This window comes from Semicossyphus pulcher, unplaced genomic scaffold, assembly GCF_022749685.1.
Source record: "Semicossyphus pulcher isolate SPU_LCO1_2020_fin unplaced genomic scaffold, fSemPul1.0.p SCAF_17, whole genome shotgun sequence".
Lineage (NCBI taxonomy): Eukaryota > Metazoa > Chordata > Actinopteri > Labriformes > Labridae > Semicossyphus > Semicossyphus pulcher.
In genome coordinates, this window is record NW_027211681.1 from 15,467,610 (window position 1) to 15,483,534 (window position 15,925).

The 15,925-nt window shown below is 41.6% G+C and overlaps 1 protein-coding gene across 1 annotated transcript in view; it reads left to right on the top strand.

Moving 5' to 3' along the window:
• Positions 1-13,882, top strand: part of gstcd (glutathione S-transferase, C-terminal domain containing) — a 58,917-nt gene extending 45,035 nt beyond the window's left edge. Inside the window, exons 9-12 of the mRNA XM_069666319.1 lie at positions 2,787-2,920; positions 6,596-6,626; positions 11,234-11,303; positions 13,573-13,882. Of these exons, the coding sequence (XP_069522420.1) occupies positions 2,787-2,920; positions 6,596-6,626; positions 11,234-11,303; positions 13,573-13,763 (426 nt within the window). The 3' untranslated portion in view covers positions 13,764-13,882. The remainder of the gene's footprint in view (positions 1-2,786; positions 2,921-6,595; positions 6,627-11,233; positions 11,304-13,572) is intronic.
• The last annotated feature ends 2,043 nt before the right edge of the window (positions 13,883-15,925 follow it).

Below are 15,925 nucleotides of genomic sequence, written 5' to 3' on the forward strand. Positions count from 1 at the left end.
AAACATTGTCGAATGTGTTTAATTTTAGTGCATGCTTTTCCTTTGGTTGTCAGGCTTTGTGTTTGTGTTAAATCAAGGCTAAAGGTTATACAATGTAATTAAGATTTACCACAGCATGACTAATGTACACCATTAAGTAGCCGGGTAAGAGTGATGGTGTTACTTTGTTAATTATTTTTGCCTCAGATACGGGGGATGTAACATTATGCGATATTTGATGGGAACTCCTCCTCTTAATCAGCAGTCTGAAACATGCTGCAGTAAGACTATAAGCTAGACTTCTCCCCTGATGGCAGGAAATACATGCAGGAAAGAAAAGTAGGTGTCAAAGAGACGCAAGGCCGTGCAGGTAATTGATGCTAATTCTCCAATTTCTGCTTCCTGGTTATTCTTTCATGTGCAGAGCCTCCTTGTTGACTGAGTGTTTAAATCATATCTCTCAGAGTGGAATAAAAGATTCAGTGAATTTCAAATTTATGGTGGAATTTAAAGCGTATTTCAAAGAGGAGTTCTTCATGCAGTTGAGAAAACCATGGAAACCTGTTGCCTTAAACCACTTTAGTTTTTACACGCTAAAAAACTAATGAAACTTAAACTTACTTGTAAGTTTGCTCTGTAAGAGAGACAAAAGTTGCTTTCACAGTATTTCAACCCTTTCATGACTTGCACTACAAACATCAGTAACTCATGAACATATACAGGAAGTACAGCTGGTGCCCCCCAGGTCATGGTGCAAATTAAAGACCAAAATAAATTGCATTAAATGATATAAAACAACATCCTCTGCATGCACACATTACCAACAAAACAATAAGTATGTTTACGACATGTTCAAAACGCATACAACAACTAGACAAACTACAAATTTAGTCCAGCACAAAGCATGATGGGACACCGGGCATTATGGGCCGCTGGAACAGACCCTGCACGCTGCACAGCGCTAGGACCACAGTCATTGGCTAGGACCTGTTGCTAGGCGGAAGTAAGTAAGAATGAGCCCCTCCCCTCTCCTACAGAAACTTAACATGCTAAGTTATCTCTGCTTAACATGATTATTAAAGTGTAACTGCACCCACAGGTCTGACCATAACTCCACCCACTGCATCATTAAAAAAAATGCTCAAAGTGGGCAAGGGGCTGAGAGGGTGGTGGAGGTGGGTGGGTGTGTCCGGCAGCTCAGTGACGTCCCCTCCCCTGGCCAGAGAAAAATGGAGAGCGACACAGAGTCACATATGCCACAGAGGGCTCTTTCGAGGTGGAGGACTTCTCCCCTCCAGAGTCCCCTGAGGAGCACTTAAGTGTGGTGGAGGACCGTGGTGGTCCCGAGCCCTATTAGTTTGAGCAGTTGGATCCAGCCCCACTGGTGCCTGAAGCTTTCAGAGCCGAGGCAATGCAAGTGTGCATTCGCCGACCGTGCGTGCAGCCTGTTACAGTTATTTCTGCTTCTGATTCTGAAGAGAGAATGGGTGCAGTCTCTGAGTGGTAACATAACGTTAGCTAGAAGGCTAATGTACAGTGTGCGAGACAATATAGTGTAAACTCTAGTGAATGATGTGTCTAGATTAGGATATCTTTGAAATGAGCGCGGTTACACAGACTCCCTCTCAAAGACGGAGCCGGGGGGATGTACCCAAGCGGTCGTGTCTACATCACCATCGGCTGGCAAGGTCCAGGGCTGATTTAAAACAGTAGAAGGCTTGTTGAGCCATTTCCAACCCACGAAATGCCGACAACTGTCATTATTAACACCAGCATTGATGTGCTTCATCACAGTGCAGCAATATAATTTAGATTACAGCTCAAAAAACATGTTTAAGTGTGCAGTTACTCTTTAAAGTGCACATTTTAGCTGAATAGTTCAAACAACTAACTTGCTGTAGTAATGAAGCAGTAATTTGTTTAACACAACATGAAAGAATAAGTTAAGTCAACTCAGAAGTTTAATTAAAATCAAATCCGGGTGCACATCTTCAGCTCACATTTTTTTTGTAGGGATTGCAGGGAGAGCGTATTCATCTCTGACAAATGCACCCTCACCCGGGCATTGCAGGGACTTTATGAGTGTGTTTAGAGGATCTGTAAATTCCCCTCATCTTTGGAGCTGCAGCCAGTCTTGGCTCGGCCTTGTCCTGACCGCCTCTGAACTCCTGCTCTGTGGCACCGCTGTCAAGGCAACACACAGAGGACTCAGACTCTGGGACGCCGCGTGACAACCTCTCGGTAGGACGGGAATAGAAGTCGGAGGGGGCTGCTCGAGGTGGACGGGGTTAATTTGAGCAAGTCTGAGTAGCTATTGTCACATCAGACTGGTGATGATGCTTTTTATTTGGACCATTAGGAGAGAATCTATTTAGCTGATGTACGCTTGAGAGGAAATCATCTATTTCACCGCTGTACTTAGATATTAAGCTCAATGTCTGTGCGCCTGCTTGAATACAGACATAGCATCGGCTCTTTCCGACCCTTTCTGGGATCTAATATATAACTACACCATTACTAATGCAGAGCTGGGTGTTCATCACCACGCACAGTTTACCCACTCAATGGGAATCCTGAGCAGCCGTGCTTCCACTCCTGAAGCACTAATACATTTTGTTTGCTCTTCTCCCCGAGTCTGCACCTATGAGAGCACAGATGTATTTAATAGCAGCAGCCACTATGAGGCAATCAATTGGATTGAGTGCATGTTTTCAAGTGGTCTGAGTTTGGGTCTTGCTGCTGGAAAAAGAAGGTCTGATTTTCGTGGTGAAAGTTACATGTTTTGTGTGTGTTTTTTCCCCCTTCAGGTTGCCCTTCATGCATGTGGCGTTGCAACTGACATGGTGACGGAGCATTGCATCCAGGCCGGTGCCGCCTTCGTCATCAGTCCTTGTTGCTATGGCTTCATCCAGAACGCAATCAAGTTCAGCTTCCCTAAGAGGTTTGTACCTGCTCAGTCCAATGTCACCTCATGGTTTCTGCTTTTTTATTAAAAAAAAAACACGTTGTTTCTGACCTTGTTGTTTTCTTGTTAGACTCCTGCTAGCAGTGGTGCTTCTCCTCTCTCGCTCTCTCTCTAAGTGATTCAGTTTCTCGCACATCATTTTCACACTCATTCTCACGCTTGCTCACGCAGCCTGCTCTATTTTCTGCTTTTTGTTCACCTCCTGTTTGTGATCATCACCGCAGACAGTATGAGGTAACGGTGCAACATCGCCTTCACAACAGCATCTGCCCCCTTACCTTTGCAGTCTTAGGCCCGTTCTGTCAGCTTTAGAGAGAACGGTTATTGAAGTGTTTTATCAAAATCCTCCAAATCCAGATGGAGGTAGAGAAGAGAGATGCTGCACTTTGTGGAATCACTTTATCAAGTTAGTTTTATTGAGATGGAACTTAATTTTCAGTCCTGTTGTCTTGCTAAAATATGATGCGTTTTAAATAAAGGCAGAATAAATCAACAAAAACAGAGAAGAAAAAAGGCTATATTACAATTGTGTTGACCTTTTTGCTACATGGTTAAAGCCTGTGTCTACTACTGCCACTTTATGCGCTGGCAGGGACTATTTTCCTTCTTTTTTTGGCTGTTTTCTCCTTAATTATACAGGACCGACCGGGAGTCGAACCTGCGATCAGTGCGTCGAGGACTCTGACCTCTGTACATGGGGCACCTGCTCTACCAAATGAGCTAAACCAGCTAAGATGCCCTAGACGGCAGCTGTTTTTGTGTTGCTGTGATCTCAGTTAAAAATAGTTCAACTTTTGGAACAAAACAACTAACTTGCTGTAGTAATGAAGCAGTAATTTTTTTAACACAACATGAAAGAATCAGTAAAGTCAACTCGGAAGTTTAATTAAAATCAAATCCGGGTTTACAGTGTAGAAAGAGTGTGCACATCTTCAGCTCACATTTTTTTTGCAGGGATTGCAGGGAGAGCGTATTCCTCTCTGATAAATGCACCCTCACCCGGGCATTGCAGGGACTTTATGAGTGTGTTTAGAGGATCTGTAAATTCCCCTCATCTTTGGAGCTGCAGCCAGTCTTGACTTTTCCAACTTTTGGAACACTGCTGCACTCGTCAGTGTCGCTTCTCCCTCACCGACCAATCAAAATCAAGAAGGGGCGGGACTTCTGGTATCAACTTTGTCAACGACAATGGCGGAGGAGAAGCTGATCTTTTTCGTTTCTTTCGAGGGTACAGTTTCGAGGCGTAGAGCTGCTGCTAATGCCAGGACACGATTCTTTTCCATTGTTTCTATGTTTTCTTTGTAAAATTTCCTCGAATAAAAGCAAATATTAAGCATACAGACAGTTTAAAACAGACTTAATGGTCACTACCGAGGGAAGCGGAAGTGCTACGACTCAACTTTCGTAACCTAGCAACATTAAGCGCCAGTGAGAAGCGCTCTGAAATGCAGATCGTGGGCGTTAGTAGCCGTTAGTGGACACAAGCCCTTAAGAATCATAAAAACATAGTTATAATTTTGGTAACAAAATTATGACGAAAAATGTTAACGATAATTTTCCATGACAAAGACAAGACGAATGTTGATGATAAAACTCTGCCAACGAGGGATGGCACATTTTCTCGAGAGAAAACGTTTTGACTATAACGGGTAAAAATGTGACTCAAATGTGACTTAAGCCAATAAGCATTTTTGTCTGAAGACTAAGACTAAATCTCTCAATCACTTTGGGATAGTAAAGGCTTTTAAACAAAATGCTGTTGTAGCAAAGGAGAAATGTGATCATGAGCGATTTCAAGGTGGAGATATTGAAGTTATTGGGCTGATGTAGGCATGAGTTTTGAATTAAGAATGATTGGACCAAGTCTGCTCAGGGATAAAACCATACTGTCATGGCCACTAACTTGAATCAACTAGTGTGAACATTTACAATACACTAATCGGTTAACCTGAATGTGTGCCATCTTCAGCACTCTTTACAAATTCCTTGTTTCCTCATCTCTCCGCCCACCTGTCAAAGTGTTTTTTCCTTGGTTGATTTTTGGACGTCAGTTTCTGACTCAGAACAGAAACATGCAAGAATTTGAGTTTTCTCCATCCTGTTGTTGTTGTTTTTTTTCTCATAGATTTCATAAACTTAAAGGTGAATCTCTTTCTCGTTGTTGTTCTATTGTTGTTTGCTGGCAGAACAACAATGACAATGTTTTCTTCTGGAACACAAAAGTGGAATACAACGAGCAGCAGCGCGATGACAGTAAGGATTGTCATATTGCAGAATCATACTAGTCAAAGAGGGATGATGCCTAAAATCAACACATGACAGTAAAACAAGAAAAGGCATACCGTCGATGGTATGCAGTTTATAAGTTCTGCTTCCACATACCTGGATCAAGCTGCCATGACCCTGTGAAAGGTGAAAGCTCTTACTCATTCCACAATTGTCAACACCCGACAAACACAGCAGCCAGACAAGACTCAGTCAGTTGTTGAGACGAGAGTCGACACCACAGGCGGAGTGGTGTTGGACTCTGGTGTCTACAGAATGATAAGGAAGAAATGAGACACACAACATTGGTATATTGTAATTGAAAAGAAGTGATGGTATATCTCCTTGAGAAGCTGCATATGACAGTGGAACAAAAGTGGCATATGGTCTGTAAGTAAAGACTCTGAAGTAGTTACAACTCACAACTGAAACATGCCACATGCTACTGCAGCCTTGCTGTCAGTTGAACTAAGATTAATGCAACTTGAAGCATAGATTTGGTTGTTATAGCTAACAGGACTCAAAAATAATAGCACACTGATGAAGAGCAGTGGTTAAGCTGTGTACTGGGACTGTGTCAAGTGTTCTTAAGTGTGATTTTAAGGGACCACTGCTCACAATATGGTAATAGAGTCTATAAATTATGCTCAAAATGGACCGTAGGAGGACCCTTTGTGTGTTATAATATTTATTATGTTTACAATTTAGCTCATGCTCTCCTCACTTTTGCTAACTTGACACTTCCCCCCTCCTGACTCCTCATAAAATGTTAAAGTATTGCCAAAAAAAAAAGACAGTTTGCGGTAGTAATGGACAACAAGTAGCTATGTTCCTGGAGGGCAGTGGAGCAGAATATTTGAGGGGCCTTCACACCTGACTGTGTCAATCTTAATCCTGCTACTTTTAGTGCTTTCCCCTCAGGTCATGTTCCAGGTACTCATGTGGATATTGTGCAGGTGCAGACATTCCAGGCAGTTTGCAGCTTTTTATGAGCTGCGAAACCCAACTGCCCATTTCATTAGTGCCCGAACAGTTTGTGTAAAACTTGAGACTTCTCTGTAAGCGACCCGAGCGGCCCCTGACCCCTGACCCTCCTCGTGTTGATTTTTAATTAGATTCAGTGATGGTCTGATGATGTTCAACCACAACAAACAAACTTCTTTCCCACTGAGAAGTTTGAGAGATAATGCATGTTGTTTATGTGACGCTGAGCTATAGATTCGGTTGTATCATTTAAGTTTATTTGTTAAGCGATTTTCCCAAGAAAACAATCTCTGCCTCAGATCTGAGCACGTAAATATATACATAAAAGTGTTGTATATCCAAGTTTATAACACGTCTTTATCTCTGCTCTATGTAAATATCTTCTGTTTTTCTGTTTTACAGCAAAAGGTTCCAAGAGACTCTGACTTATAAGGTATGCTTTTAAATGTAATTGAATACCTCCTTTTACATGTGTTATGCAGATTCATGCAAATATCAAGCACTGAATGCTAAATTCCAGCAGCTCAGTTCTTACAGGAATGATTCAGCTTCACTTCAATTCTGTCTGCACATAGAAAGATGTCTTTGTGTGTCATGTCTTATTTTAAAGCAGCGTGTTCATTAGAGGCTCATGTAATCTCCAACAACACATTGAGACATTCTTCTCCCTGCTTATTGCTTCCTAATTAAGATGCTGCCGCATTAAAAGAAGGACATCAGAGGCTTCTGGTTTATAAGTTATTGTTTCACATACCTCCGCCAGAGTGCAGTGACCCAGTGAAAGGTCAAAGTGCTTTCTCTTACCACAGCTGTCAGCAACACCAACAAACAAACCTTAGTAGACTCAGACAATTGTTAGACAAATAAGTTACAAATTGAGAAGCAGAGACGCATTTAGTGTGCACCAGCTATTCACGACTCCACTTCTGAGTTTGTGTGTCAAGTCCTCTCTAAGCTCTTAGTAGCGACACGCTTATTTCAAAAAATAATTTGCTAAACTTAATTGCACAATTAAAAACTGAAAAAAAAATATCCAAGCTAGTAAATGTTGATTGGAAACAACTGTAGCAGGAAGTTGTTGGATGCATTTGTTAATCGATTCAGTCATCTGACACTTAAATGAGAGTATGACTGTTCGACGCAGAGAAGCGTGCTCTGTCTCTAAGAATCAAGAAATTAGTTTTATGTCAGAAAATGGATGAAAATGAAACTCCTTTTTTGCTTGTCGACAGTGAGCGGGTTGATGATGTAAGAGGTGATGAGACATGCTATAACTAAACTACCTATACCTATGAAAATATGTTTGAGAACCACAGGCTACTAACTAGCAGCTGGCTAACGTTACAATCAGCTCACTCTATTGCTTAGGGGTGGGAATCGCAGGGTAGCTCATAATACGTGATACATGTCCCACGATAACGTTAATATCACGACACAGCTATTCTGCCATAATTGATATTTTGCAAGGGCAACTGCAGGATTTATATATTTATTCCCTGCAATTGACCCTTCGCTAAGCCCCTCCCTTGAACAGCCACCGTCCAATCCTACGTTAGCAACTGTAACTAGGAACGAGAGGTTTGTCAAGCTTTCAGATGACTTACATGGATTGTAATTTGTGGAAGACCTCACTCACAGCTTAATCCATCGAATATCAACAAAAACTCCTTAGTTTGCTCCAAGTTAAGACGCTAACTAAATTGGCTAGGTTAGCATGTTAGAAAACAAAGAAGGTTGAATATTAATTGTAAGTTAATCCAGATCCAGTGTATGGATCAAGCCTACGATATGCGAGTGATATCCTGACGCGCTTTAAACTAAATGATAAAGTGGGATAATTTTGTTTAGCTAGCAACGTGCTAAAAACTAACTAAGCATTAGCTTGAAAAAAACCAGTTTATTACCCTTCTGTGAAAGAACATTGTTGTTCCTGTATATGATTGCCTGATGGTTGCATTCGGACCGGTGAACTTTTGCCCCGATTTTTATGTTCTCTTCATTCTCAACACTCCGCTGACAAATTATATTCTGGATGTAGCTTTCTAAATGCGTATTGTAGTACGCTCTGTCTACCAGAAATGAGCTATTATTTCCCCTTGGAACATCTCTCACTGTTATAGTTGAAAACGCCAGCGAAAGCTTGACAGGTGTAGCAACAGTAACCAAGGGGGAAGGGACATAGCGAAGGGTCACTTTCACAGAATTTGATACAAACTGAGATGAAACAATGTACGTGTTTTCAGTCTGTAAATTGAATTTACAACAACTGTAAAAACAAATTTGTGTAAAAAAACCCATTTCTTTTTATTTGCCAATACATTACCGTTCACATTACCCTCATTCATGTCATAGGTGCCACTGCGAAGAGTCATGAAGTAGAGACGCAGTGAGTCAAAATTGCAGGGAAATCTGTCAGGACGACAATATGTTGCTGTATCTATATTTTGTCCCACCCCTACGATTGCTACATTAATCTGGGGATGTGTAGCATCATAATTATAACAATACCTCTAAAAACTACACTTTTAAGGGGGAAACTATATATTAAACCTACACTCCAGTCTTTTTAAAATTGTATTATTACGTATCGGAGTCAGAAGTATCTGACTATGCTAGCTAACCTCACTGATGTTCTTGGTTCAAGCCTATTAAACAAAAATATTAGCATTTATAATTTGCTGAATGTTATTTTTTGAAAACTCATCCCAACTCACTAATTACACTTTGAGCATACTTTATATAATCTCTATTCTTCATGCTAAACAGGACCCATAACGTTAGCATGTTAACATTAGCATTGTGTGGTAGCTCAAAAAGAGTTACACCTGGCAGTAAGTATGTGTAATTATTCATTAGCATCTAATGTTCTGCTCGAGGTTCCTGCCTGTTAAAAGGAAGTTTTTCTGCCAATGTGCCAAATATTGCTAAGTGCTACTTATGGTGATTCATGTTGGGCCTCTCTTTAAATAACATAACAAAGAGTCGGTCTAGACCTGCTCTTTCTGTAAAGTGTCTCGAGATAACCCTGGTTATGAATTGGCGCTATACAAATACAATTTGATTTGATTGGATTGGATTTAATGTCTCTCTAATGTATTTATATCCAAGCTTGTAATAAAGTCTGACCATAGTGAAGTTTGAGTGGCATGTAGGATTTTTTTCAGCTTGTTTTTAGCAGTAGGATTGTTTCGTGTTGTGTTTATTTTTTTCATTTATCTGATGGCACAGAAAAATATAACTAATGAGATCTCTTGGCTCTCATCACTGTCTTGATTCCCCAGGCGGTTACAACAGGGAGCCTCACTCCCTCCAGTCTCTCAGTTCCTTATCGCTCAGCACAGACACAGCACTGTAGTCTGGGAGGGCCCATCCCACGATGATGTATGGGACCTGTCAGTGCCCCTCGGGGGAATCTGTGCAGAAGTTGCTGCAGGTCTGAGCCATGGCAACCTCGAGAGTTGACATGTCACAACACCGGACCACCTCTGAAATGGTTTCTTTTCTGCACCGAAAGAAACAGACTTTTACAGACGTCGCTCGAGAGGCAGAAGAGATTATATATTATGTACAAGAAAGTGGTCAGATGTAATGCTCTGCTATAGCTAGATGTGATTTTTGTACTGTTTTTAGAAAGCCCAGTAAGAGGAGAGGAAAAAACAAATTGCCTTTTTTCTCTCTGGGAAAAAAAAACTAAACATGTAGCCACACAGCAGGAAATCTCTATATTCTATTTAAACCAGCAGACACATTATCCGTCACTTTAAACCTGAGCTCTAAATCTCTCCCTGCCTCCCCCTATGGTTCTGCTTTCAACAACCATGTTTGCTATTTGCTAGTCATTTGGGCTCAGTGTGCAGAGTCCCTCGTTCCCTGTGACTCCCAGCTGACATTTGCAGAAATAAAAGCGGCGTTGCACTGTTTTCTAGCAGAATCAAAGTTGTCCTTCCTAAAAGTAAAGTAGTTAAACATAACAGCATCACGTTGACAAATGGTGTATCGCTGGAATAAAGGGCTAATGGTGTGAGATATTGGTGCTCAGCGGGAACTTTAAGCACCTGCTCTGTGGCCTTGCATCCAGCGCGGTGAGAAATGGAATCAATTAAAGTAGAAGCAGGTAAAAGATTACAAACTGCTGACCCGATTCTCTTGTTGCTTGAACCTTAGCAAGGAAAAACAGGACAGAAAAACCTCTCCATGCTTTGTTTGGAAAATGAATAACCAGGGTCAGGGTCTGGCCTTTTCAGTTTACAGGGATGGTTCGATGCAAAGAATCCTAGAGTAACATTTCTTTAACGTCTTATGTCTGGCCAAACTAATCAGGCATAATGCAAACTGTTCTATGGATGTTGTGCACAATGCACAGTAATCAATGTGCTCAGTCTGTCACTTACACTGAAGCAAGGCTGCAGCCAAGTGTCTGTGTGGCCATATGCTACATTCAGCAGGCTATGCTCACAGCAGCAGTGCTGATATTATAGTAGATTGTAGGTTTTGCAGGTTGTAATTCTTAGTCAGTTTAGTCATTTATTATTAGCACTTCATCCTAGAATATCAATGTTCAGCAAAATATCATGGCAATGCTTTTTAATAGTTGTTGAGATATTTCAGTCTGACTGACATTGCCATCCCTAGAAAAACATCAAAAAGGTGGTTGTCGATTGGTTGGAGCTCCTACAAAGAAATGTTTGCCATAAGATAGATTAGTGAACCGCTTGTGACATTTCACGTTGCTCAGCCCATGCAGGCTTAGAGCCCCCTTCTCCACGCCTGTCAGCAGGCCCCGCAGATGCACAAAAAAGATGGATGAATACATAGATAGAACAAATTCATGCATGCTTGTGCGTATGTGCATGCACAATAGTGTTAGTTTCACTGAACGCTGATTTAAAATCCAATTCCTTAAATATCTTATTGATTGGAGCAAATGTTTGGAGAGCCAAGAGCTGTGGTTTTCAGACGTGGCAGATGTCAGCTACAGCTTAAGTGTTGTTATTATTAATTACACCTGAAATAAACAGTTCTGTACTTGTCTTGTTTCAGGAGCACATGATCCTCTGTCGCTTTGCAGACCAGACTGCTGTCCAGCTGCCTCCTGAAAGGAGGCTCATAGGTACAGTGTATAATTTTCTCCCCATACTTAATCATTCATCCTCTTAATAAACATCAAAATGTAGCTGTTAAGGCTTATGCCGAAGAATGACTCTGCTCAGTCACAGCTCTAGTTTTACTTCTGTTTAGCATTTAGCAGTGATTCTTTTTCATTTACACCTAAACAGTTGTCAAAGTGTTTTCTGCATTTCCGTTCTCTCTGGTCCAACCCTCTTTCTTGTACCTTAAAATGTCTAGACTTTTAAGAAATGTGGAAAATGCTAATGCGGGGGATTTCTTCAGTGTGACAAAACAGCTGCAGTGAACAGCTGCCAGATCGCTGTTGTCAGTTCAGAGGAAGTGTTTTGTCAGACGGTTACCTCCAGGCCTGCGCTGAAGCTTCACTTTACAGTGTTTCATTACGGTGAGGACTCTCTTCACCCTGATAGCTCTCCAGCTTATCAAAGCGTTTCCTGAGAATCCAGGCAGCCTCCCCAATGCCTCGTCAGTCTGAAGCCCTTTCATATGCACCTGACAACACCTGTCACTGAGGTTTCTGCTCTGTATCAGTTAACAGGGCTCAACCTCTCCTACTAACATTTCCTAACCATGTTTGATCTCATCTCTCCGAGGTCTGACAGTGTCAGTGTGACCGAGATGGCTATCAGTGTCCCAGCCACCTGCTACCTGCAACCTGACTGATAAACTGCATATTACATTGGAAGTCTGTTTTTAATGGACATACAGAAAAGCTAACAAGAACACCTGTAATATGCAAACTAAAACAGTATAACTACAATAAATGCTGCTTATTAGAGCCCTGCTAATCGGTGCATTTGTTGATTTTAGGATAGAAATATAACATATCGGGGCGCTGGTTAATTCAGCTGGTAGAGCACGTACAGAGGCTACAGTCCTCGTCGCACTGATCGCAGGTTCGACTCCCGGTCTGCCGTTCATTTGGTAAATGTCGTCGCCCACTCTCTCCTCCCATCATTTCCTGTCTATCTTCAGCTGTCCTGTCAATTTAAGGCAAAAAGCCCCAAAAATAATCTTAAAAAAAAAAAGAATAAATATAACATAAAATTTATATAATATAAAGTATGATTCAAGTCTTTGAAATTGTAGATTGCTGCCTGACTCATTGGTCCAAAATGTCCCACAGGTGCTCACTTGGGTTAAGATGTGACAAATGCAAAGGTCAGACCAAATCATTCACATCATTCTGATTCCGCTCACTGACCCCATGTGCCCCTCGGATGGGAAAAGGAAAATGTGAGGGTGGGAATATATTAACTCGAAATGCAAAGACACTTACAGCCATTTTTCTGTCAGATGAAATCTGAAATCAAAGTGGACAGGGCCGGTTCAGAATTTAGACATGCAGCGGAACATGGCAGGATGACTTTTACGTGAGGGGCAGCACGTACAAACGAGCAAATGTTTCTCAGTTATTCAGGTTTTTCCTTTTAATTGATACCTTGCCTGTAAATGTAAAATATGCATTACATTAGTGTGTCAGAGATGATTTTACATGATTGGTGGGATGTCTTGTTTTATTAACTATCCATTATAATATGTCTTTTTTTAGCCTTTTCTGTAGCGCATCTCTATTTAAAGTTAGACTGCTGCTCTGTTATAGTAACAGCCTATTTAGAAAAAGATCCCTGCGAAACATGTACCGACTATAAGATAAGAAAACCTTTATCGATCCCACAAATGTCCGGTGTTACACAGCAAAGAAACAACACAGAACTCCCACAGTGCACACATAATCACACTGCATATGCAACGTGTTGTATTTCACTTTCAACAGAAAAATACAGTGCACAAAATAGTTAACATGTACATTGAAGGCTCTTTTATTATTGCACGTATGTGATTGAAGTGAACTTCTTTTCGGTTAAGGTGTGTGCTTTTGTTTTGTACTGGGAGCAGGCTTGATTGAACAGCAGGAAGGAAGAATTTGCAGGTTATGCTATGTTATGGTCTATGTTAAAAAGGAATACTCATTATGTCTGAATTTATAAAATCAAGTTACCCTTTCTTCGCTCTTAAAATTCATTTTTGCATCCACCCAGAAAACATAGTCAGTCAGGCTTTACTCATAATGTTCGGATCAATGTCTCAGTCGCTGCTTGTAGTGCAGTAATTTGGGATTTCCTTGAGGATAAAAAAAACGCTGTTCCTGTCATTTTGTTCATCAGTGTACTTGTGAAAATCTTGTCTTTAGTAAATGCTTAAAGCTGTTATTGAATCTTAACATTTCTTTCCCCTCCGGATGTCTCCAGGTAAACACTGCATGGGCCTGGTAGACTTGGACCGCTCTTGGGCAGCAGAGACTCATGGGTACTCGGTGCGGGTGATGACCATGGAACCTGAGAGCTGTTCACCGAAGAACAACATGCTGGTGGGAAGGCCGCCGCGGACGAGCGGACCGGACGTGGACGCTGGCCAGCTGGAAGAAGCGGTGCATAATTAAGACTGCGAGGGGCGATGTGCGGCAGAACATCAGCAGAGTGGCTCCTGGCTGGGTCGCCATCGTGCTGAAAATACAACAACTGTTTATCCGCACAACATTTTTATTCATTTTTACATGTTTTTAAAAGAAATGGTGTGGGTAAATAAAACAGATGTTTGGTTATTATTTCTGGGCTGGTGAAAGTTATCTTGTAAAGTCTCTCTCAGGCAACAGTGACATACCACTCCTCTCCATAGTTAAATGGTCTCAATTATTGGACGCTTAGTCGTCATAAAAGAGCTCGGGCCTCTCACCAACTGCTCCGTTACCTTCGTGTCTTTGCCAGAAATGTGTGATCAAGCTGTCAGCGTAAACAGAAGCAGCAGGACCTGCACACCCACATTGCAATGTAACTTCGACCGTACTTCCACATGCTGTTTTTGCAAATAGTCTGCATGAGGCCGTCTGTGATAGATCTCAGCAAGTCAGCGTTCTCGGTTGCCAGGTATTAACAGGAAAACAAGCGCTGAAACTCATCTGCACTTAAAGATGAGACGGGGAATCATCATTATCTACCCCTCCTGTGAGTGTGTTTGTGAGAGACTGAGAGGGGGAGGGGGGGTATTGAAAGAGAGAAATTGGATTTAAAGTCGCATCAGGTATGATCTAGCATTTGTCATGGTCCTACACAGGAACTGATTATTCCTCATAAAGAATGTATGGGAATATGGTATGTATCCCATGACACGCTCAGAAGCTATGAATATTTTATGGTTCTGGTGAAAAGGTCAGTATGCTTGATTAGATGCGCACCGTTCAGATCCTAGCAGCTGAAAATCACACACTACGCTCCATACTTCCAAGCGTGTAAACTTGAGACATTCTATAGCACCTCAAGCTTTCATTCCCCCCCGGTAAATGTGGTCATTGGTTTCTCTGGAGAATCCTGTGTTGTCATCTTTGACAGTGTATTGCTGCTGCTCCAGGGAGGTAGCCCGAGAGCCCGGTTTTCCCGCTCACGCTGAAGGCGCGGGCGAGAGAGATCCAGGATTCTCCGGCGTGCAGCTCATCTGAATTCAGTCAGCAGAGTCAATCTATCCCGAGGTGAATGGCCACAGACACAGCTTCTTCCAAGGACTGGAATTATTTCAAAAGGAGATGTCTGACTCCCTGTTCATGCTTGTGGCTCTGCACAAGTGCATATTACAGAAATGCATATAGGCACAAAAGCGGAGAGAGAGAGAGAGAAAGTGAGTAGGTGGCACTACTTAAAGCTCCAGGAGAGAGAGTGAGGAGAATGTTGAAGAGGCTCGATTAAACTGAAACACCCGCGGGTGGAAGGTGACTAGACAAGATTCTTTGTTTACACAGAATCTGTGAGATATAAGCTTCTTCTATGTGAATGCACTGTGTATATTTACTGAAGATCTGCTTCTTAAAGCCCTTCTGTAAATACCGCACAGAGGCTGAGCTCTATGCATTTTTATTGTGTATTTCACAGAGTCGGATGTAATGCCGTTTATGTTTTCACATGCAAGGAGTTTGCTTTGGTGTTATGATGCAGGAGAGTCAAAATATACAAAGAAAGAGAAGAAAAACTTTTTTTGGGCTTACGTATATAAAGATAATTAGCATTAAAATAATCTTGCAGAATGTAAAATAGTCTCTACTTAAGTCAGCGGACATCTCTCCAACGCTCGTGTAGGTTTTCAAAAGCAGCACTGAGCTGAACAATCTGTTGCTGCATAATGCATAATGATCCTTTTATTGCTTTATTAACTCCATTTGGTATTCTCTATTCCATTGCAGTGATATTGTGTATGGCCTTCTGCCTGCAACACTTCACTGCTCTACATTTTCGGTCCTTTGTCAGTGACCTTGTGAAGTACAAGCCCAGATTAAATAGATACAAGGAGTCTCTGCTGCCCTTTTAGTTATTTTAAATACCTTGCATTACTAGCACGGAAATGTGTTCCATTCCCGTTTTTAATTAACAGCCTAAGCATTATGAAGTCGGGAGTAAGAGGAAATAATTATGCACACATTTGCTCTTTGGTTGCCGTCAGCAGGTCCCAGCTGCTGTTGTTCTGCACTCCTTAATAATATTGTTCTCTACTTCCTGATTCCTCTCACCCTACTTTTCACAGCTGTTCTCACCGTATGTGTCCACAGTTTAGGAGTTC